Genomic DNA, 25,374 nt, shown 5'->3' with positions numbered 1-25,374 from the left:
AAAAGGGACTAAAATTTACAGCAATAAAGTGCTTGAAATGAGCTCTTGGTATAAAAAATTCAGTCATGTAGATTTGGTCCCAGTTTTTCTGAAGAAATAGCGTGTTCTGGCATGTATAATAAAAGACAGTTCTGCTACAACTGTTCCTTTTGCCACTATTCTAGTATGATTCATTAATTTATGTTTAAAAACCTTAAGATTTTCCAACCACTGTGCTTCTGTGTTTGGGGATGTGCCTTCAAGAAAAAATGAACAGAGAAAATGGAGTTTTAATTAAATTCTCCTTTTAATTCATTATTTTCTGACACATGATACTTCAAGAAGGGCTCCAAATAATTGTTGGAGAAAGGGATTATGCTGTTTTTGAATACAAGGATTTAGAGCATCTGCTCTAGGATTGCTTAACTTTTTGTCTTAACTAGTTTTAATTCTACTTGAACTGATTATTTCTTAGAAATGTTAATTATTTGGCTTAAAAAAGAGAATTTTTATATTTCCATGAAGAACACAAACTTTTCCATTTGATTGAATCGTATGCCTGGAAAAGTATCTATGACAATTTAGCTCCTTGCATTTTGGCAATATTATTCTGTATGATTAAACTGATCCCCTGGAGATTATACATACAAATTGAAACTGAAGGTTTTCCCCCCTGGTAACCATAAGTTTGTTTTCTACATCTGTGACTCTATTTCTGTTTTGTAAATAAGTTCATCTGTACCACTTTTTTAGATTCCACATATAAGTGATATCATATGATATTTGTCTTTCTCTGTCTGACTTACTTCACTCAGTATGCCAAGGAGGAAAAGGGGGGAGGGATAAACTGGAATACTGGGATTGACATATATACACTACTATATGTAAAATAGATAACTAATAAGGACCTACTGTATAGCACAGGGACCTCTGCTCAATACTCTGTAATGACCGATCTGGGAAAAGAATCTAAAAAAGGGTGGATATATGTATGTATATAACTGATTCACTCTTCTGTACAGCAGAAACTAACACAACATTGTAAATCAACTATACTCTAATAAAAATCAATTAAAAAAAAACAACTCAAGGTGTTAAACATATATTAACCCACTGACTCCAGGCAGCAGTGCTATTAAAAGCCACTAACTGCCACAAAAATAAAGGCTAATTCATTCATGAATATTTGTTATTCAAATGCAGGATATATATACTTAAAATACATACTCTACTTCTTGATGATGTATTAGATTAAATAGCAGGAATTGAGAATATATGTGAAAGCATTTTATAACATAAAAACTATGTAAATCAATGTTACTACTATTTATTTTTATTTAACATTATGTCCTTAAAGATGAAAAAAATAGTACTTCTTGTTCAGTGGTGTAGATACATGCAACTGTTCTCCTTGAAAGTGATTATTTTACTCTTTGTCTCTCCAAAGGATAATTTGTACCCAGGATCACAAGGAAGGCTATTAACAATGAAGAGATCCAAGGTGTACACTACAACCTCACCTTTCCACAGACATTACCTTAACTGAGGGTTCTGCCATGGGACCGGTCAGAACCAAAAATATGGTTACATCCTTCAACCCTTTATAGGATGACCTTGGGTGGTATGGCATTCATATTTCCAGGGCCTGGACCTGAGTAGACAGCTTAGGAATGAAAATAGTTTAGTCTTTAGGATTTTTTACCCACATGATCATCTGGACTAAACTATAGTTGAATAGATCCAATTTAGTCAGAACCAAACTAATTAGTATAGATGGATAACTAAGCTTTAAAGTGATATGCAAAATAGAAGAAGCCATGATCATTTCCATGTTTCTCAAAATCATCCCCTTTTTGGTCTGCTTACCCAGCCTGGGTGATGTTATAGTATTTACATTGATCTTCTCATTGCAGGGCTGAAGGTGGCATGGCCTGTATGCTGCAGGTTTTTCTGAAGAAAAACATTCATTTCCATGTCTTCCTGTGATCTTATGCATGCACTGAATAACACGGGACTGCATTCCTTTGCCACAGGTAATTGAGCACTAGGAGAGATAACAAGGTTTTGTTAACTGTTCTTTTTGTTGTTTCCTTTTTCTAGGCTGTGAGCCACCTTCTCCTTATATTTGCTAAAATTGAACATGAGCCACAACATCCAGGGTTAATGTAAAACATGGGTCAGAAATGTTGTTGCTCATAACTTGGGCACCAGTGCTGTTCAGAATATCTAGCTGACCTAAGGCGGAGCTTTGGACAATGAAGGACATAGGCGATTAAAAAAATTTACAGCAGAAATTAACCCAACATTGTAAATCAACTATACTTCAATAAAATTAAAAAAAAAAAAAGTTGAAGAGTATGACTTGGGAAAGAGAGTGGGTGATACCAGTAAGTAATGAACTTGGGCGGACAGTTTTTAAAGCTTTAGTATCCAGTTTGCAACAAATAATTGATTCACTGTTCTTTAATTTAGTCATTGATGCTCGAGAGTTAGATATGACCAACTGTGGAGCCAGATCCTCGTTATAGCCTTTTAATGTACTCATCCACTCCATTTGCTCTGGCCTTAAAATGTTTATTAAGAATATCAGGGCTTCCCTGGTGGCGCAGTGGTTGAGAATCTGCCTGCTAATGCAGGGGACACGGGTTCGAGCCCTGGTCTGGGAGGATCCCACATGCCGCGGAGCAACTAGGCCCGTGAGCCACAATTACTGAGCCTGCGCGTCTGGAGCCTGTGCTCCGCAACAAGAAAGGCCGCGATAGTGAGAGGCCCGCGCACTGCGATGAAGAGTGGCCCCCGCTTGCCGCAACTAGAGAAAGCCCTCGCACATAAACAAAGACCCAACACAGCCAAAAATAAATTAATTAATTAAAAAAAAAAAAAAAAAGGATATCAACATGAAAAAAAAAAAAAAAGAATATCAACATGGCTGGGGGCTTCCCTGGTGGCGCAGTGGTTAAGAATCTGCCTGCCAATGCAGGGGACACGGGTTCAAGGCCTGGTCCGGGAAGATCCCACACACCGTGGGCCGTGGAGCAACTAAGCCCGTGCGCCACAACTACTGAGCCTGCGCTCTAGAGCCCGTGTGCCACAACTACTGAAGCCCGTGCGCCTAGAGCCCGTGCTCTGCAACGAGAAGACACCACAATGAGAAGCCTGCGCACCGCAATGAACAGTAACCCCCGCTCGCTGCAACTAGAGAAAGCCTGTGCGCAGCAACAAAGACCCAACGCAGCCAAAAATAAATACATAAAATAAATGAATTTATTAAAAAAAAAAGAATATCAACATGGCTTATCAACCTGATGTGTTATTGAAATAACTGCTATGACTTCGCAGATTACATGACATCCAAAATTGTGCAAATAATATTTGATAATCTGTATTTTTCTAATAAGATACCCTTTTAATGGATTCCTTGTATTTCAGCTAAATGTAGCTTGTCTTCATTTGTAAGATATTTCAGAGAACATATTTAACTTACAATGTTTGTTTATTAAAGAAGTCTCTTGGGCCCATATATATATATCACTAGATTTAATTTGTTACACAAATAAACTGATGTTGAGTTGAATGAGAAAATACAATTATTTTATGGTATCAAAATTACATGTGGGAGAGGGAATGTTCTTGTGTTTCTGAAAATAGTAATTTATTTACTAGTTACACTATTTTCTATGTGGTAAAGATTTAGCCATATCTGGCTAAACAGTTCTAAAAAACTTAGAACTCTTTATAGAGATGATCTCGGTGTATTCTATTTGAAAATTGGTAAATACTTTCTGATTGTCACCTTTTAGATATGCAGGCACAAGGTTTGTAATGTTTGTTCCCCTTTGTATCTGACCAAGTCATTGTTAGGATTGCATTTTCTTTGTAAGAATTTTCAGTTCTTCCTTTACTATCATCTTGGGTCCCCTGCTCTTCTTATTTTCATTAGCACAAGAAGTATTCTACACAAACCCTTGACACCTCAAATCTGTCTGCTCCTGTTTACTTTGTCTTTAGCTCCCAGCCTTCCAGTCAATCCCAAATATTAACACAGAAGATGTATTCTTTTAAAATTGCTTTATATATATATAAAATCTCCTTGGAAAAAACTTCAGTTACTGAGTTCCGCATTGTCTAAGAGATAAAGCCCAGTATCCCCAAATCTCCAGGCTGGCATTTATCTAGCTCCTCAAACAATTTTCCACCTCTCTGCTTTAGGGATCATTTGCTCTATAAAACACTAATCATGCCCATGCACTTTCTACTCTCACAATTACAACCGTGCCTAGCCTCTTTTCAAATCACAATCTCAAATCCACTACTTCCACGAAGTGGTCCACAATTATCCCAACTACTTATGCATATTTATACAACATTTATGCTTCAAAACCATATATCCATCCATCTGAGGCTACCCCTTAGAATCACTTGGAGAAAAAAAATTTTTAACTATAGATTTTAAGGCCTAGAATTTCTAAGTCAGGAAACAGATTGAGTCTGGGAATATACATTAAAAAAAAAAAAAAGTATCTAGGTGATTCTGCTGCACAGCCTGAGTTTGGAAACTACTGGTCAATAGCATGTGTTCTGCATTTAATGTAGGCCAGTGTGTATTACTTTTTATCTTTGATTAGTATCTTTTCATGTATCTAGTTTGTCTCTTGGTAAATCTCTTGAAATTAGGCTCACTGTCATATCACTTTCAGTAATAAAACCTACATATCAGGTATGAAAATAGCTTACTAAGAATAATACAATTTTATGTGCATGCTATTAACATGCATCTACTTTATAGATGACTGATCTTTCTAAATTTTATTCTGTAAATACTTCTGCATATAACCCTCCTTGTATCTGATGAATTCTTAGCTTTATGTAAACAGCAGATTAAAGAACAACAACTGGGATATTACATGCCTTTAAATCTGATTTTTTTTTTTTCTTGTTAACTTCTATAGGATCTAAATGTTTCCAGTTCAGTTTAAGCTTTATTATAACTTAAAAAATATTGTAAGAGGAGTAACTGTTTGACATGGTCTTTCCCCCTTGGAAGTATGTATCTTAGTATCACTCAATAGAATGGATATAAGTATTTAAATATAGACACCATGCTTCTTAGGACTATTTTCAGGAAAATTCAGAACAGTTAAACTAAAAACTTTTAAGGGGTTAAGTGTATGTGGAAAAATATTCTAGTATCTACTCCTAAAATTTTGGGAGACCTTGGAAGTAATCACAATATTTGAGAAACAAAAAGAACAATGGGAGTTTTATAATAGACGAACTCATTTTGATGCAATAGAGAAGGTTCTCAATCATATGTCAAAAAAGCCTAGTAATCAATCACAGACTATTCCCAATACTTTCAGCTAATCTTAAATCAACTCCAAAGGACATGTGTTAACCAAAGTAACGTCATTTTTCAGGATTACAAAGTAACTATAGATACATGATAACTCAGAATACATAATTTTAGCAGATAATGGCTGAAGAGTGCCTTCCATAAAAATTTTTTTTAAATTAAGAGAAAAAAAATCATTTAATTAAAATGGTATCATTCCTGCCTTTGAAACTAATGGAATAAGCTTTATTATGAAATTAGTCTAATAGCCCTAGAATCTAATTTTCATTAGAATACTTTAATAATAAAAATAACAAGCTTTTACTAATAATTATGTTCTTTATAAAATACACAGTGGTAAAAATTTTATTACAAATGTGTGAAAAATAAACAGATATTTGAAATGGAACAACTGAAATCCCAAAGTATCTTCTAAACTATTCCTTACTCTAAGATACCTCTAAATAATTGGATATTTCTCAAATCACATCACTATCATTAAAGACAGACAGACATTAAAAGAAAAAGTCAAAATAATTCTGGCTTGAAATGACGAGACCTTGGCTCTAATACTACCTCTAGAACCTAATGTACCTGGGACTTAGTTCTCCTTTTTGTAAAGCAACGCATTGTAGTAGATCATAGCTACACTTTCAGGTCTAAATTACTACAAAAGGAAAAATTCCAAATAACTTATTATTAAAAGTCACTGTAGTCAGGCAATTTTTAAGTGGTGACACTGCATAAAAGTAAAGATGCTAATTTCATTATCTAATTATTCACTATGCTACCCAACAATGGTATGATAGGCGTCTATTAAATGAAATCTCAAAATTATAGTTTTTTGAATGTTTCAGAATATTCAATCATTTATTGGCTTTTCAAATATTTACTGATCACCCATCATGTTCAGGATCCTGTGCAGAAGCTAAAAGCAGCAGAAATTATTAATACTATGGGGCTGGTACTTTATTCAATAAACTTTACAACAAAACGCAATGATCTAAAATAGATGGAGTTAGATTATGAAACATTGTGGAAGATGGGCAATTTCACCCATTCTTAGCCAAGTGTTTAATATTTTAAATAATCAGTTGTACTATGGAACCAGTTTGTTGCTTTAGGATCAAAGGGAACCAATAATATTACTTCTGAAAGCTTTCACTCCATACAATACTAATAGTAGTTAGCACTTACTTAGTATTTATTATATGCCAGGTACTGTGTTAGAGGTTACATTTATTTTAATATCTCATATGAAGCCAATGAGTACTATTATTATTCCTTTTACACAGATGAGAAAATAGAGGCTCAAATAAGTGAAACAAAGTGCCCACAGTTTTACAGCTAAGAAGTGGTGGTACTGGAGTTTGAACCCACATGTACTAAATTCAAAGACTGGACACTTACACCTTACTTGATACTAGAAGATTGCTAATATTTCTCTTTATGTTAACAGTTAAAAATCTTCTCTTTCCCCCTATCCTGCCAAATAACCCCTTATCCCCATATCTCACTCTTAACCTAAAACTAACGAATTAGAAGGCCTTTTTGGTTTTGTTTTACTATAACTCAGGCTACGTGGTATGAGATAAACTCTTTCGCCCTAAGGACAATTCACAAGCATGCTTTATCTTTAGATAGAGTGATCATAGAATTTATCGTCCAAATCAGGGCACTTGTGAAAGAAGTTGCCGATAATTATTCCTAGACTACGGGCATAAAAGGGGACTGTCCTGGGTAATCTGGGACACGCTGTCACACTATGTAGACAACTTACTGATAGATCTATATATTACATGATAAACACAAATGAACGGACACACAAAATACCTATTATATTCCAGGCACTATCTAATATGCTTTTACACATAATGTCTTGGTTAATCTTCCTCATAACCCTAATTATTTTACAGATGGCAAGAGTAAGGCTCACAGAGACTATTTCATTCATTCATTCAACAAATATTTACCGAAACTCTACAATGTACCAAATACTGTTCTGGATACAGGGAAGTGATAGTAAACAAAATAGACAAAAATATGTGCCTTTAAGGAGTTTACACTGTTATACTGGAGAGCAAAAAGGTCAAGAATTAAAATACATTGTATATTAGATATTGACAAGTGCTATGGAAAAAATTAAAGCTGGGAAGGAGGACTGGGAAAATTTGGGGTATGGGGTTTAGCAATTCATATGGGATGATCAGGAAAGGACTCATGGAGAAGGTGACAAAGACTTGAAGGAGAAACAAATGCACATCTTTGGATTCCAATACAATGTTCTTTCCACTGTGTCTTTACAGATCTTGGATCAAATTCAATGGCTTTCTCTCCCCTTCCTCCCTCCCTCTCTTCCTTCCTTCCTTCCTCCAGTCCTCCCGCCCTCCCTTCCTTCTTCCCTTCTGTCTTTTTTCTAATACATTTTAAACCTTGCTCTTCACATATGTACTAAGTTAAAAAATATTTGAAACATGGCAGCACTACAGACCTCCACTAAAGGACCAAATGCTAAAATGTCAACATCAATTTGCCAGCAACTGGTAAAAAAAAACATAGGGTGCACCAGATAACTTGCCATTGATCTTTCTTTTACAAGGAAAATTTCCTGACTAAAGTATTTTAATAAGAGAGACCTGTACTGTCTGACAAATAGTCTGTTCCCCAAACAGTTTTAATATTGCCCTGAAGGACCTTTGAAACTAAGCACCTCACAAACCAGTTCCATGAACTAGAAGCCTTTAATTCTGAACAGGAAATGCAATCTTGGTGTACCAGGTTTACTACAGTAAAACGGGAAATAGTAATCTTTAGAACAAACTTAAGCAGCAAGGCACAAGAAAAACTGATGTTGGTAATCCCTCTTTCCCACCAAAAAATGAGCCCCAAAGGCTCTGAAAATAAAATCTGTTTTGACTTAGTGACATTCATCATTTCAATCTACCTGAGAAAATTATGACCTTCCTTGCACTTGAGTACATGAGTATTATAATATCTTTAGACCATATCGTGATAGATTTCTCTTATAATGGAATAAACCCTTTCTTGACCTGGGACATTAGTGACAATTTCTAAGATTGTATTAAATTATGTCAACCTTAGAGTCTGCATGTCAAACACTAAACATGATAAAGGAAACTTCCTCAATAATTCAAACAGTTTGGACTATTAAAATGATTAGAGAAATAGTTTAGTAAATGAGAACCATGAATACAAATGGTAGCAAATTAGCAAGAAGAAGGTTTTATCCTCTTTTAAAATGAGATATATATGTTATATAACCTTATAACTATTTCCATTATCTAAAACTTCCTTTTTGTCATTCTTACACCACACAATAAGACCTGACTTGCTTTATTTTACCTAAGAAAATTTCATCTAAATAAACTAACTGAAAGGGAAGTCTCTGGGGAAAAATAAGCAATGTCCAAGCTGGTGGAAGGGTACAGTAGACGTTTACCTAACTCAGATGTTTATAATATTCTAAAAATGGCCAAGGAGGATCTGGTGATATATATAGATGTGAACTCTTGGAAAGTTATATTTACTAAGGTAATGGTAGCTCTGAGTGGGCAGGGTTTGCCAGTACTGGTAAAGGCAGGTTAAGATGCTAGAATGATTTGGCAAATTTGTGGACTGGCCTAAATGTGAACAAATGAGGGACATAGAAAAAAATGTAGGAAAAAAATTGCACTCAAAAAATTCTTAACAAATTCTCAACTGAGGCATTGTCATAGAAACAAAGGAATGAAATGAACTCTGAATGGCTGTTAAGTCCATCTCATGGACAAGCCAAGATGTGGAATCCTTTCTTCCACCACAAAGGATGGATGAGTGGTGAGGCACTGCCCAAAAAGCAAACTGCAGTAAGAAACTGACCATGGAAATTTCACACCTGACAGTATTATTTATGGCATTAATAGACAGTGTTGCTAAGATCTTGGTTTAATACTTGGAAAAATATGTAAACACCTTATACTAGGTGTTCAAGGAAAGGCCATTTATCTTGAGACATTTTATTGATGTTATAATTCCATTATGTTCAAAGGCAGTGAGTGTGTGCTATAAAATAACTGTGGCCCAATGAAACTCTTTAAGTTTTCAAGTCTAATCTGATGCATTGAGGATAATTAGGTCTTAAATATCACAATGGTATAAATACATTTTTGATGGATCATATAAACATATAAGGGATGAGTGTATTCTGTTACTAAATTTTCATTATATTATATAGAAATATTCATTTCACGATAGATTTGAATATGTTTATCAAGAATATGTATCTTTAAAAAATAATCTACATGTATTGTTCCCCAAAGTTTCTATGAATACCACAATGCTTAGAGGCATACATCCACTAAATACTAGTGAATAATAGCAAACATGCTCTGTAATACATTGACATGGGTAAAACATGTTTAATTCAAAGAAAAAAGGCTGCACAGGCACCAATAAATAGCTATCTACAAGTTTATAAAGTGCCCAATGAGGGACAAAAATAGTGAACACGATTTTAGGAGGTTCTCAAAACTCGTCCATAGTACCACTTGAATCCACTTTTGTAAAGTGCAAAATTATCTTCCTGTCACTGAAAATTCATGAATCATGTAGGAATATCCACAAGGGCTCATGATATAATCTACGTGGTATGATGTCTCTGTCAAATTCACCGAAGAACACTGCTGTCTTTTTGTCTAAGAAGTAACCTAGGTACTTCTGGGCAACTTAATTTCACTTAAGAACCCTTTAAAAATGGGATATCCATAAATATCTCTTAACTACTCTCCTATTTAGAGAAGAGACGCTAATTATTTCCACTGACCTCTGATTCTTGCACTGCTTCTGTGCTCCATGGGTTCTGAGATCAAGTAAATCTATTCTGCATATGTGATTTTCAGCATGGAGCTACAAGATACTTCCACATCTAGTCTTAGGTATTGGGATCCTATGGTAAAATGCCAAATCTTAAAATTACTGGTTAAATATTAGTTTCTACCTTTCCTTTCAGGACTTCAGAATAATCAGATAGATACTGTTTGGTGCTAGTTAGTTACTCGGAATATTTAGATAACCCAGGTTTGGGAACCAATTGGGACACTATGGTATAGTATAAGTAAATGTGTACACTTAGGTTAAATAATCAACTAGTTTGGCAGTGAGTTTATGGAATTATCAATCTGTGCATGTTAAACTCTAAAGTTAAATTGTAAAACTCTTCAAGCTTAAATCCTGTAAAATGTCCTCTTAAACATTATACCAAAGAGGCAGAAAGCCCGAAAGTAAAAATACTACTGTACAGTATTTATTTGGAGTTTTATTGGATAACAAACATAACTAAACTAGTTTGCTTTTAAATTCCTTGAAAAAAACCCCCCAAATTTCAGTGTATTTGGGGGTTAAAAATAATAATTCTCACACTTGGCCAGGACAGAGATTACCCGAGATTCCTTCCTTCTAGACTGTGCCAAAGATATATATTTTGGAGAGAATGTGTATTCTCCAGGCCAACAGCTAAGGAAGGCTCTGTAATGCTTTACTCATTTCCAGCTGGCCTCTGTAAGAAATAGGAATTCCTAAATTAAGAGAAAATTGTCACTGGCAAAGTTCAATTTTTTTTAACCAATATAATAGACAGTCTTCTAGAACCTGATATAATTCGTAATGATAAGTGCCAATCTATAACAAGGTTAACAGCATTGACTTGGATAATTTGTCTTTGGGAGTAAATGGATTATTCCAAAGTGGTTTAACAAGAGTGAAGTAGCATTCACAGTGGAGAGTGGACCTCATAAGGAAACTAAATGATGATTTCTACTGGAAATTATTAGCACAGCATTCCTATTCATTTATGTATATGTTTGGCAGTTCCATCTTTAAACTTTTTAATAAAGTGAGTGTGAAACAAGCATACTAAGGAACAAAAGTTAGCTTTGTTTTGCAAGATTTGCTGTTTGTTTTGGTCAGGGTTGCAGCATCTTTTTAAAGTAGTTCATCTGCTTAATTTAACACATGGGTATTTGGAATTGAATCTATTCCTAGAGGTCAGACATTGAGGATTTTTAGCATATGTCTTTAGTTAAATATTTGTTTGGTTCTACAGTTCAAACTATTTTTGTCTCTTTAATGAAAATGTTTGCATATAGTTACTGCAAATCAAGGAAATGTGTGTGGCAAAAATCAAGCAGAGTGCTTATGAATGATTAGCAGAGAACTGAATACGTTATGAAAGGTCATAATAATCCCCCCAATCATTTTTTATATCAAAGTACACACTGATCACCACAAAGATGGAATAAAAAAAAGATGCTTTGCATTAAGAAGCAATTAAACAATAAGTTTTGGGCACATTTGCAATTCTGTCAGTGCTGAGCCTATGAATCATAGGATGTTACAGAGGTGAAAAAAGACTATCAAGACATTTCTATTTTATCACTATCATCCCAGTGAAACATCTTCCCACCAGGGACACTGTTTGGAAAGACAGTTATTGAATTTCCTTTTCAAATAAGATACTTTCCAGGTCTAGTCCAACAATTCTATGTCAGAAATGGATCAGATCCTTCTGTGGCCATGTTAGAGAAGTGTGTGTTTTTGTTTTGCTTTTAATAAATAAACTCTTGATTTAAAACAGCACAGAGAGCATTATATAGCTACTTTTAACTTATTCCAAACTGAAATAAACCAAGTATTTGTTAGTTCACAGAGAAAATTCTTAAGTGTGCTTTGCGTCCGTCTGCTGCTTTTCTTCTAGGTTAGATAACTGCTCTCTAACCTGTCAGGTATTCCAGCCAAATGAATTCCAGAAAATGCAAAAGAAGTCTGCCAGCTTCCTTGAACCTCAATCTTAAGCATCCTTTAGGCTTAAATAGCATGTTACTCAAATAAGGGTGGATTTACTTTTTTAAAAGAAAAATCACATTTTTAAGTAGTTTGATATACCATACAGGAAAAGGTCAAGGGAGTCATATGTTTACATAAAATTATATCAATTACCTTAATTTTCCTGGAGAAAGATAAGCTAGTTACTAATTTTTTGTGGTAAATTATATGAAACACTGTAGTTGTTATAGAACCAGAGTCAGAAAAATAAAATGGGCCACAATAAAAGAAGTACAATGCTTACATGTATCATACATTTTTGCTTACTTGTTGAAGAAGTTTAAGCAGTCATTTATTCAATAGATATCACTGCATGTCATGCAATGGTCCGGTCACTCAGACAGAGGAGTGAGAAGGGTAAAAGGGTTAAGACAATCTTAACGAAACAGCAAAAATATAAGGCAATAAGTAATTGAGAGAAATTAATGTAGTCAATAAGTGCAGACAGATTCTGTCATTTACTGGGGAAATTAGGTACTTGAGCTGGCCCTTAAAGGACTTGGATGGCTGTAAAAAACACATTCTAGGCAAAGAGAAGTGTATAAACAAAGACATGGAGATTGTAGAAGTACAAACTGCTCAGGCCTGAGCTTAGTGGAGATACTGAATTAATGAGAATAATGAGACAATTCTCAAAAGGCAGGTTAAGACCAGAATATAGAAAGCTTTGAATGCCAGAGTTAGTATCTGGTAGTTGACAGTATAGCCAGTGACAATTCTCTGAAATTGTTTGAACTATAGGATAGAGTGGTGAAGCCATCCACCTATATGGGGGTAAGGAAGCACATTAGAAATTGTTACTCTAGTCCTGGTGAAAATATAAGAAGGACTGCAGTATTATATTGGGAGTGAAGAGCAACCCAGGCAAAACACTACCTGTGTATAGAAGAAAAAGTGCCAAGGACAGCTTCTACTTGGGTATCTGGGAAGATGGTATTAACATTTTTCAAGAAAAAGGAAATTGGGAGTGGGATATGGTTTGAGGAAATAAAATGAGGAATGTCACTGGCACAGTCCTATAGCAGCTGACATTTGAGAATAAAGAAATAGGCTCCCCTCAACTCCTTCTGCGTTTCCATTTCATTGAACATTCTTAAGCATACTTTCTTCTCTTGTTTCTCACGACTTTTCCTCCTGTTTCTCTGAATACCCCTTTTTTTGGGTCCTTTTTGCTAGCAGTTGCTTCTTTTCTCACAAGCCTTTAAAGCTGGGAGTTTCTCAGGGCTGCATCTTTTCTTCTCCATCTATACTCCCTTCTCGGGCATGCTTATACTTTAAAATTTAAACACTGCCTAAATGTTGATGATTCCAAAATGTATATTTCCATCCCATTCCTCTCCTCTGACCTATCTACTAGACACCAGTATTTCATTCTTTTATGGGCACGTGAAACAGTCCAAAATAGAATTCATAAACCTTCCCCTCCAACTTGATTCATCTCTAGGCTTTCCTATCTCATATCACAGAACCATTATCCATACAAGTTCTTCAGACCAGAAAGCTAACGTGGGATTCCTCCTAAACACACGAACACCTCCCTCCTTCTCACCTCTCCACAGAAAATCAACCCCACTCCTGTTCATTTTAACCTCATAACAAATTTCTCAAAGCCAACCATTTTGCCCATCTCTACTGATACTACAATACGAATAGTCAGCATTTATTTAGTTACTATGTATCTGATCCTTTGCTAGTAATTTTTCATAAATTATTTCATTTGGAATCAGTAACTTATCTGAACAGAAAATTCAGAATTCAAACTCAGGGCTGTCTGACTCCATACACTGAGTTATCTCACCAATTACCTAACTTATCAAATCCTCTCCCCTTCCTAGAAATTCTATAATATTCTCGTAGCATCTCTCTATATCCATGACATCAATCACTGTTGATACTGCAGCCTGAAAAATGTAAGTATGAAGAAAGTAAGAGTTTTCTTTTAATTTCAGACAAAAACTATTAACCAGTTTATAAAATTAAAAGTTATATATGGATATGGTAGAATTATAAGCATAGAAGTTCCTTTCCTTCAATGTAATTCAGATAAACTGTTCTTTGTATATCTGTGCAGAAAAATTTTAATATGTATAAAAAGAATATATGTAAATATAGTTCACACTATATAACTCTTCTGCATAATATTTACATACTTACTAGTAGTTCTTGGAAAAATTTTCTTATCAGTATGTATATACAAATATATTTTTATAAAGTACAGTATTCCACTGTTTAAATATAGTATTTTGATTTATATAACTAGTTAATGGATATATGGATTGTTTCTAAATTTTTGTTGTTCCAAACAAGGCTGCAATGAGCATCTTCATAAATGCAGTTAGCAAATTATTTGAGAATGTCTGTAAGCAAAAGCTATGGCAACAGAGCTGCTGAGTCCAAGAATGTGTGCATTTCAAAATGAGATATCATTTTTTTCACCTATCAAAATGTTTTTTAAAGAGTTTGATAACATCCAATCTCAGAAGCAGTATGGGAAAACATATGTGGAAGCAACAGGGCAGAATTGAGTAAAATAAACTTCCTCTGTATGGCAGCCCCTGGGTATCCCTCAACCCACTTCTCTCATGTTGCCTCTCTGAGCCCTGAATTTGTGTGAGTGTGTGTGTATTTATTTCTAAACAAGTTTGTTAGTTTTAATTCTTATCCTATATGGACTCGTACATATTTTATATATAGAAAATAAGGTTATATATATATATATAATTTTTTCTAATCTATTCTGCTGTTTGTGTTTTGTCTCCTCAGGTAGATCTTTCCTTTTTAAGTAGCTCAAAATATTTTTCCTTGGTCTATACACATCACTGAAACTGGATTACTTTTACCTGCACAGTTAAGAGTATTTTGAAATTTAGAGAGACTTACAGTTGCTTTGGCACATTTTACAGATGTGGGGATTGAGGTTGGGGGGCCTAAGGAACTGCTCTTCTGCATTCAAGCCCGATGCAGGTTGTGCACTGTGGCTGTGCAGATGCTGGGGTGCCGCCCCGTCAACCTGCAGCAAAACCAGGGACCTGTTTGTGAAAAGATTTTCCCTTTCATTTACGTTTTGTATCCATATGATGCCTTTCTAACTAGCTGATCATTTGTGTATTTGTTCTTGCATTGTATACACGTCTTTCTCAGGGTGTCCTGGTGATCTGGTTATGTCTATCTCTGGATATCCTCTGGTATTTGATGAACATATACTTTACTACATCTAAGTAAAAAACACTCAATGCTAAGACTACTGATTTTAGTTTTATAACAGTCATCAAATTTCATTATATTTTTATGTGAATCCCTCCCCTTGCTCCTACCTATTGAAGTTCAATATCCCCAAAATGAGTTTTCGCACGCTCCATGCTCCATCCCCTATAAAGGATATCAAGAGTAATTTTTAACTCAATGACATTTATTTACTGAATTACTTCTAGGTATGGTTTAGAAGGTGAAATTATAGATGCCCTGGTATGCAGCATGAAAGCACTGATAGCATTATTTTAAGAGTCTAGTGATTTTTCAAGGATCTATTAAGAAGACAGTATTTTTAACCCCTGTGGATTAAAAAAAATTACTTCTCTCACATTTTGCAATCCAAAGGATGTTAAACACATGTTCTTATATCTGCATTTATAACTTAATTATACATACACACGCACATATAAATATATACGTCATATATATATATATATATATATACACACACCCACATACATACGTATACATAGACACTACTTTAATCTCTCTAAATTATACATTTTCTTTAGATAGAAGACATATACACATAGTATGTGTGCCTCATTCTTTTTAAGCTTTTTAATATATTTCTGCTATATCTTTTTAATATATTTCTGCTATGTTCAATCGTATAAGCCAACTGTGTTTGACTACTTTGAGTAATCCGAACACTTTGGAAATTCAATATTTTTATATATCTGGGGCAACAGATACAACTCTCGAGAGATCTTAAAAATAAAAATGATAGCAATGCAAAAAATGTCCCATTCTCTGGCAGTGCAAAGAGACAGAGACAAAACAATTTGATAGCCAACAGTTTAGGGATTATTATGTGTGGTTTAGAAGACAGCTATATTTTTTAGACAGAATGGTGAGTAGCAAGTTGGGTAAATGTTTGGTGTATGTATCTAAACAACATAATAGAAAGTTTTTCTTGAGAAAAACCATCTTACTTATCATTGAGTAATTTCTTTAGAATGAACAGCTTACTCAGAGATAAGTGAATTTTGAAAGTAGATTTTCCTATAATGCAAAATATCTCTTCTTTAGGATATCTTGGGATAGGTTTCCTCAATGTCTGTATGTTTAAAACCAAGGCCACAATCTTTGATTTCTTTGATTTACTGACTGAGCCAACAATGATAGAACTCAGTATGATAGATTCGTATTTGATTATGGGGTAGCTGCTCAAATTTTCCTGTCTTATGAGATGATCTATAACTATAAAAATGATGAGCAGTTGCCTTTTCCAAATATCAACAGACTTGTAGATGTAATTAGAAAATAATTCTGAATAGAAATGCTAATCCATCCCAAGAACAGTTTTCTGAATTACAGATTATTTCTGTTTGGTTTCCATCTACAAATTTTCTCTAGTTAGAAAAAAATATTTACAAAACTAGTCTTTGAAATTTAAATAATCTAATGTAAGCTTTCCTAAAGTGTGTTACACTAAATAACAAACTAGCTACATGCTCTGTAAAAGTGATCCTTGGTAAAAGGAAAAAAGAAAAGTGAAATACCATAGCCTCTCTTTGAGATTTGCAGTGTACAGAACAACATTTTCTATTTTTACATTCTAGTAGGATATTTAAGTTGGTTTTTTACTATTACTGCTGATTATTTCTTTAAATTTGACTGGTAAATCCTTCTAACAAGTGATTGAGCTTCCCTCTACTAACCTGTAACAACCCACTTAGTTTAGTTGTATTAAAACCGGTGATCTATACATATCCTCATTTGGATTCTGGAATATACTGCAAGTTTATTTTAATTGGGTTGGGGTATATGCAGCACTGGGTCAGTCCACATATGAAGGAATCCATAGACCTAAGGTCCTAGCTTAGCCATTGGGTAACAAGAAATCCCTCCTTTGCAATTTTTGGATCTGGGTTTTTTTGGTCCCTTTTCATTTAATGCAGAGACACCAGGCTGCAGAGACACATGATTAAAAATGTGGTATTATATAGTCATTTGTTTTAGGATATTCCTGATTGCTTTGATCAAGTTTTGTTTCTTTAAATTTCCTTCAATGATTCCTGAGTTTTCCTTCAGTGAAAATAAACATCTTCTGTGATTATTCATAATTTCCTACCAATGGTAATAAGTCACAATTACCACTCTCCATGTTATTTGGAGGGACAAACTTCTGTGTAGAAAACTGAAGACAGATCATCAGGCCAAGGACCCTATGAGATTTGGGAACAGCCTATTAACTTACCCAGAATTTTAAATTCACACGATCTGTCTCTCTAAGAATCCACCATAACAAAGAGTAAGAAATAAAAGAATGTTTTTTTCAGGGTCATGTGAAATGGTACAAACCAAACCACTTGTATTGACTGCTGACCAATCTGGATAAAAGTAAAGCTCGAAATAACAGGGTAATAAATCTTCTATTTGTCTTTCTACACTTCAGTATGTCAGTAAAGAGCATTTCATGACATTGTTGTTTCTCTGATCATGCACTTGCCTGTTACGAATTGTTTTAACTTAAGAATTATGCAATATGAGACCACTTTAAGGTTATAAATCTTGGTTACACAAAGCACACTTACAGAACTGGTAAAATTTACATGATAATTTAAAATTCTTTTTGAGCTTCTTTTAAAATATGAGCGTGCTAACTACTCAGGAAAAGGCACACTTATTTTCCCATAGTTATTACAGAGTCCTAGGAAAATATAATACATCAGGTAGATTTCAATACCATCTGAAGTATGTGTATTAAGAAAATTATTTTTACTAGAAACAATCCAGATACATGCAGGTCTTTCATAGTTACAAAAATAAATTATTAAGCAATAAATATGGTTTATTTTGAGTTTTAGCCAAAACATTATATTCAGAGAAAATGCAAAAAATTATTGTAAAATGCCATTTTGAAATCTGTAACTACCTGGAACTAGAAAATCTTCACTACAAGAATGATATCAAAATAAGTAGAATTCCTATTAACTTAAATGCAAGTTTTATAGTTAGAAAACATATATTAGTTTGATACAATTCCCCTATTCATTAGAAAAAAATACCTTAGTTTTTAGATTCCCCTTCTATTCAAATGAATATGCTGTAGATTCCATTTGCAGGATAAGTTAAAAATGACTCACAATACTGTAAACTTTATATTTACTGCTTCTAAACAAAGTTATACCATACTACCTGTATAATTAAATCATCCAGAATGATTTCTGCTTCCAGCATTATTTTGAATTATATAATTACAAAAGACTCATAAACTCTTATCCAAAAATCTATTAATCATGTCATAATTTGATACATGGCCAAAGCTATTCATTTCCTAGAATTTTAAAAGACTAAATTAAGTCCAAATTATAGTGTATGAATGGAATCTAAGAATTAACCAAGGATTTTGTGTGGTTCCAAGGTGCTCTGTTTGTCTTTAAAATTCACTTGAATAAGTATAAACCACTTGTTAATACTGCACAGAAAAGTTAACTCTATAAAAGCTTCATGAAGGACCAAATTCTGTGTAATAGATAAAACAACACTCCTTTATTTGCTCCTCTATTGGCCTCCAATAACGAAAACAAGAAGTTGTAGAAGTTCACATAAAGGCAGAAAGGTCAAGTTCAGCCAGAAAATATATGGCATATCATTAAACATAAGAGGCTATGTTATTTTTCAAATCAGTGTTCTCTGCTTAGGACAGCTTAAATGAGTAAATACAGACTTATAATGCCAGGAAACAGATGGGTCATGTTTTGCTCTCCCAGGAAAGACCCTAAGGCCATATCTATATCAGAATGTGGCATATGATTATTTCAACAGTTAACTCAAGCCAGAGCAAAGCAACCACATTGTTTTTGTCCTGTTTTTGCCAACTTTCTAGTCTCAATGAAATAAACACTAGCATTGTTTAATAAAGGCTGTATTATATCTACTTAGAAATCAGAGTTAACAATTATATGATGGGAGATTTTTCTCTTTGAGTATATCTATAATCTTCCCTGTCAAGCTGAGAGCAATTTTCCCACTGTTTACACAAAACCACCAAAACATAAGTGTTAGAAATCACATAGGCTGATACAAATGCAGTAAACAGTTTGAGGCATAAGCCATATTCTTAGTAAGCCTCCATTTAGCTAGTATTACCTTGGCTCAAGTGGTCAATGGCTTTTAGACAGTGCGAAAATCTGAGAATATACATGTTTTAACTGATTCTCTAGTGATTCATCCATATTATTGAGGGAGGAGCAGAATTTCAGAGCTAGACCTTATGGATAGCCCATTGAATAATTCTGATTAAAGCCAACCCAGGGCTTAATTTTAAGTCCATTTAGGTTTACCAAGAGTTTAAAAATATCAGTAGAATTTGAATGAAACTGACAGATTAGTTGACTTCAGAGGAGCATAGAAATCGACCCACAATTGCACCCATCTTGTTGCTATTTTTATTCCAGGAACACAGCTGATAAGAATAAGAGATTGATGTGTTTCTTCTGACCATGAATACTTTAATCACTGAAACTTATTAATAATCACAGCACTATTCCTTTTCTCTATAATTATTTTGGACTGGTCTTCATCTTAATATGAAAGTGATAACTTAGGAGTAAAACAGGAGGGGAGAAATCAATAAAGTTCACATGGAGCCACTGGCTTTAATTTGTGCATGCCATTAGAATCTGTTATGTTGAGAACTCAGTCATAAACGAAGAAGGAGAAAACAGCTTTAAGGAAAAGACCAGACATATTCATATAAAGAGAATAGAAAATGCAACATAACTGGATATCCTACATAAGCAAACAAACAAACAAACACACCAACAAACAAAGGTTAAAAGTCATGGAGTAAGACTGGTTCAAGATGGCAGAGTAGAAGGACATGCGCTCACTCCCTCTTGCAAGAGCACTGGAATCACAACTAACTGCTGAACAATCATCAACAGGAAGACACTGGAACTCACCAAAGAGATACCCCACATCCAAAGACACAGGAGAAGCCACAATGAGATGGTAGGAGGGGTGCAATCACAATAAAATCAAATCCCGTAACCGCTGGGTGGATGACTCACAAACTGGAGAACAATTATACCACAGAAGCCCACCACTGGAGTGAAGGTTCTGAGCCCCACATCAGGCTTCCCAACCTGGGTGTCTGGCAACAGGAGAAGGAATTCCCAGAGAATCAGACTTTGAAAGCTAGCGGAATTTGACTGCAGGACTTTGACAGGACTGGGGAAAACAGAGACTCCACTCTTGGAGGGCACACACAAAGTAGTGTTCATATCAGTACCCAGGGAGAAGGAGCAGTGACCCATAGGAGACTGAACCAGATCTACCTACCTGCTAGTGTTGGAGGGTCTCCTGCAGAGGCGGGGGCTGGCTGTGGCTCACTGTGGGGACAAGGACACTGGCAGCAGAAGTTCTGGGAAGTACTCCTTGGCATGAGCCCTCCCAGAGTCTACCATTAGCCCCACCAAAGAGCCTGTAGTCTCCAGTGCTGGGTCACCTCAGGCCAAACAACCAAAAGGGAGGGAAACCAGCCCCAGCAATTAGCAGACAAGCAGTTTAAAGTTTTACTGAACTCTGCCCACCAGAGCAACACCCAGCTCTACCCACCACCAGTCCCTCCCATCAGAAAGCTTGCACAAGCCTCTTAGATACCCTCATACACCAGAGGGCAGACAGCAGAAGCAAGAATAACTACAATCCTGCAGCCTGTGGAACGAAAACCACATTCACAGAAAGACAGACAAAATGAAAAGGCAGAGGACTCTGTACCAGATGAAGGAAGAAGATAAAACCCCAGAAAAACAATGAAATGAAGTGGAGATAGGCAACCTTCCAGAAAAAGAATTCAGAATAATGATAGTGAAGATGATCCAGGACCTCGGAAAAAGAACGGAGGCAAAGATCGAAAAGATGCAAGAAATGTTTAACAAAGACCTAGAAGAATTAAAGAAAAAACACTTAGAAGAATTAAAGAACAAACAAACAGAGATGAATGACACAATAACTGAAATGAAAAATACACTAGAAGGAATCAATAGCAGAATAACTGAGGCAGAAGAACGGATAAGTGACCTGGAAGACAGAATGGTGGAATTCACTGCCGCAGAACAGAATAAAGAAAAAAGAATGAAAAGAAATGAAGACAGCCTAAGAGACCTCTGGGGGCAACATTAAATGCAACAACATTCGCATTATAGGGGTCCCAGAAGGAGAAGAGAGAGAGAAAGGACCCGAGAAAATATTTGAAGAGATTATCATTGAAAACTTCCCTAACATGGGAAAGGAAACAGCCACCCAAGTCCAGGAAGCGCAGAGAGTCCTATACAGGATAAACCCAAGGAGAAACACGCCAAGACACACAGTAATCAAATTGACAAAAATTAAAGACAAAGAAAAATTATTAAAAGCAACAAGGGAAAAACGACAAATAACATACAAGGGAACTCCCATAAGGTTAACAGGTGATTTCTCAGCAGAAACTCTACAAGCCAGAAGGGAAGGCATGATATATTTAGAGTGATGAAAACGAAGAACCTACAACCAAGATTACTCTACCCGACAAGGATCTCACTAAGATTCGATGGAGAAATCAAAAGCTTTACAGACAAGCAAAAGCTAAGAGATTTCAGCAGCACCAAACCAGCTCTACAACAAATGCTTAAGGAACTTCTCTAAGTGGGAAACACAAGAGAAGAAAAGGACCTACAAAAACAAACCCAAAACAATTAAGAAAATGGTATTAGGAATACATATATTGATAATTACCTTAAGCGCTCCAACCAAAAGACACAGGCTCACTGAATGGATACAAAAACAAGACCCATATAAATGCTGTCTACAAGAGAACCACTTCAGACCTAGGGACACATACAGACTGAAACTGAGGGGATGGAAAAAGATATTCCATGCAAATAGAGATCAAAAGAAAGCTGGAGTAGCAATACTCATATCAGATAAAATACTTTAAAATAAAGAATGTTACAAGAGACAAGGAAGGACACTACATAATGCTCAAGGGATAAATCCAAGAAGAAGATATAACAATTATAAATATATATGCACCCAACATAGGAGCACCTCATTACATAAGGCAAATGCTAACAGCTATAAAAGAGGAAATCGACAGTAACACTGTAATAGTGGGGGACTTTAACACCTCACTTACACCAAAGGACAGATCATCCAGACAGAAAATTAGTAAGGAAACACAAGCTTTAAATGACACAATAGACCAGATAGATTTAATTGATATTTATAGGACATTCCATCCGAAAATAGCAGATTACACTTTCTTCTCAAGTGCACATGGAACATTCTCCAGGATAGATCATATCTTGGGTCACAAATTAAGCCTCGGTAAATTTAAGAAAATTGAAATCATATCAAGCATCTTTTCTGACCACAACGCTATGAGATTAGAAATCAATTACAGGGAAAAAAATGTAAAAAACACATACACATGGAGGCTAAACAATACGTTACTAAATAACCAAGAGATCACTGAAGAAATCAAAGAGGAAATCAAAAAATACCTAGAGACAAATGACAACAAAAACATGATGATCCAAAACCTATGAGATGCAGCAAAAGCAGTTCTAAGAGGGAAGTTTATAACAATACAATCTTACCTCAGGAAACAAGAAAAATCTCAAATAAACAATCTAATCTTGCACCTAAAGGAACTAGGGAAAGAAGAACAAACAAAACCCAAAGTCAGTAAAAGGAAAGAAATCATAAAGATCAGAGCAGAAATAAATGAAATAGAAACAAAGAAAACAATAGCAAAGATCAATAAAACTAAAAGCTGGTTCTTTGAGAAGATAAACAGAATTGATAAACCGTTAGCCAGACTCATCAAGAGGGAGAGGACTCAAATCAATAAAATTAGAAATGAAAAAGGAGACGTTACCACAGACACTGCAGTAATACAAAGCATCATAAGAGACTACTACAAGCAACTCTGTGCCAATAAAATGGACAACCTGGAAGAAATGGACAAATTCTTTGAAAGGCATAAACTTCCAAGACTGAACCAGGGAGAAACACAAAATATGAACAGACCAATCACAAGCAATGAAATTGAAACTGTGATTAAAAATCTTCCAACAAACAAAAGTCCAGGACCAGATGGCTTCACAGGTGAATTCTATCAAACATTCAGAGACGAGCTAACACCCATCGTTCTTAAACTCTTCCAAAAAATTGCAGAGGAAGGAACACTCCCAAACTCATTCTACAAGGCCACCATCACACTGATACCAACATCAATCAAAGATACTACAAAAAAAGAAAACTACAGACCAATATCACTGATGAGTATAGATGCAAAAATCCTCAACAAATACTCACAGACAGAACCCAACAAGACAAATAAAGGATCATACACCATGATCAAGTGGGATGTATCCCAGGGATGCAAGCATTCTTCAGTATATGCAAATCAATTAATGTGATATACCATATTAACAAATTGAAGGATAAAATCCATATGATCATCTCAATAGATGCAGAAAAAGCTTTTGACAAATTTCAACACCCATTTATGATAAAAACTCTCCAGAAAATGGGCATAGAGGGAACCTACCTCAACATAATAAAGGCCATATATTACAAACCCACAGCAAATATCATTCTCAGTGGTGAAAAACTGAAATCATTTCCTCTAAGATCAGGAACAAGACAAGGATGTCCACTCTTGCCACTATTATTCATCATAGTTTTGAAAGTCCTAGCCACGGCAATCAGAGAAGAAAAAGAAATAAAAGAAATACAAATTGGAAAAGAAGAAGAAAAACTGTCAGTGTTTGCAGATGATATGATACTACACACAGATAATCCTAAAGAAGCCACCAGAAAACTACTAGAGCTAATCAATGAAATTGGTAAAGTTGCAGGATACAAAGTTAATGTACAGAAATCTCTTGCATTCCTATACACTAACAACGAAAGATCAGAAAGAGAAATTAAGGAAACAATCCCATTCACCACTGCAACAAAAAGAATAAAATACCTAGGAATAAACCTACCTAAGGAGGTAAAAGACCTGTACTCAGAAAACTATAAGACACTGATGAAGGAAATCAAAGATGACACAAACAGATGGAGAGGTACACCATGTTCTTGGATTGGAAGATCAATGTTGTGAAAATGACTATACTATCCAAAGCAATCTATAGATTCAATGCAATCCCTATCAAATTACCAATGGCGTTTTTTTACAGAACTAGAACAAAAAATCTTAAAATTTGCATGGTGACATAAAAGACCCCGATAAGCCAAAGCAATCTTGAGGGAAAAAAACGGAGCTGGAAGAATCACACTCCCTGACTTCAGACTATACTACAAAGCTACAGTAATCAAGACGGTATGGTACTGGCACAAAAACAGAAATATAGATCAACGGAACAGGATAGAAAGCCCAGAGATAAACCGACGCAGCTATGGTCAACTAATCTATGACAAAGGAGGATATACAATGGAGAAAAGACAGTGTCTTCAATTAGTGTTGCTGGGAAAACTGGACAGCTACATGTAAAAGAATGAAATTAGAACACTCCCTAACACCATACACAAAAATAAACTCAAAATGGATTTGAGACTTAAATGTAAGACTGGACACTATAAAACTCTTAGAGGAAAACTTAGGAAGAACACTCTTTGACATAAATCACAGCAAGATCTTTTTTGACCCACCTCTTAGAGTAATAGAAATAAAAACAAAAATAAACAAATGGGACCTAATGAAACTTAAAAGCTTTTGCACAGCAAAGGAAGCTATAAACAAGACGAATAGACAACCCTCAGAATGGAAGAAAATATTTGCCAAAGAATCAACAGGCAAAGGATTAATCTCCGAAATATATAAACAGCTCATGAAGCTCAATATTAAAAAACCATACAACCCAATCACAAAATGGGCAGAAGACCTAAATAGATATTTCTCCAAAGGAGACATACAGATGGCCAAGAGG

The 25,374-nt window shown here is 35.1% G+C and overlaps 1 protein-coding gene across 1 annotated transcript in view; it reads right to left on the bottom strand.

Moving 5' to 3' along the window:
- The window catches only part of ADAMTS19 (ADAM metallopeptidase with thrombospondin type 1 motif 19), a 289,571-nt gene that overhangs the window by 777 nt on the left and 263,420 nt on the right, over positions 1–25,374 (bottom strand). The window contains exon 22 of the mRNA XM_059919450.1: positions 1,846–2,023. Coding sequence (XP_059775433.1) covers positions 1,846–2,023 — 178 coding nt within the window. The remainder of the gene's footprint in view (positions 1–1,845; positions 2,024–25,374) is intronic.

This window comes from Balaenoptera ricei, chromosome 3 (genome assembly GCF_028023285.1).
Source record: "Balaenoptera ricei isolate mBalRic1 chromosome 3, mBalRic1.hap2, whole genome shotgun sequence".
NCBI classification, from domain to species: Eukaryota; Metazoa; Chordata; class Mammalia; order Artiodactyla; family Balaenopteridae; genus Balaenoptera; species Balaenoptera ricei.
This window is presented reverse-complemented; position numbering and strand designations above follow the sequence as displayed.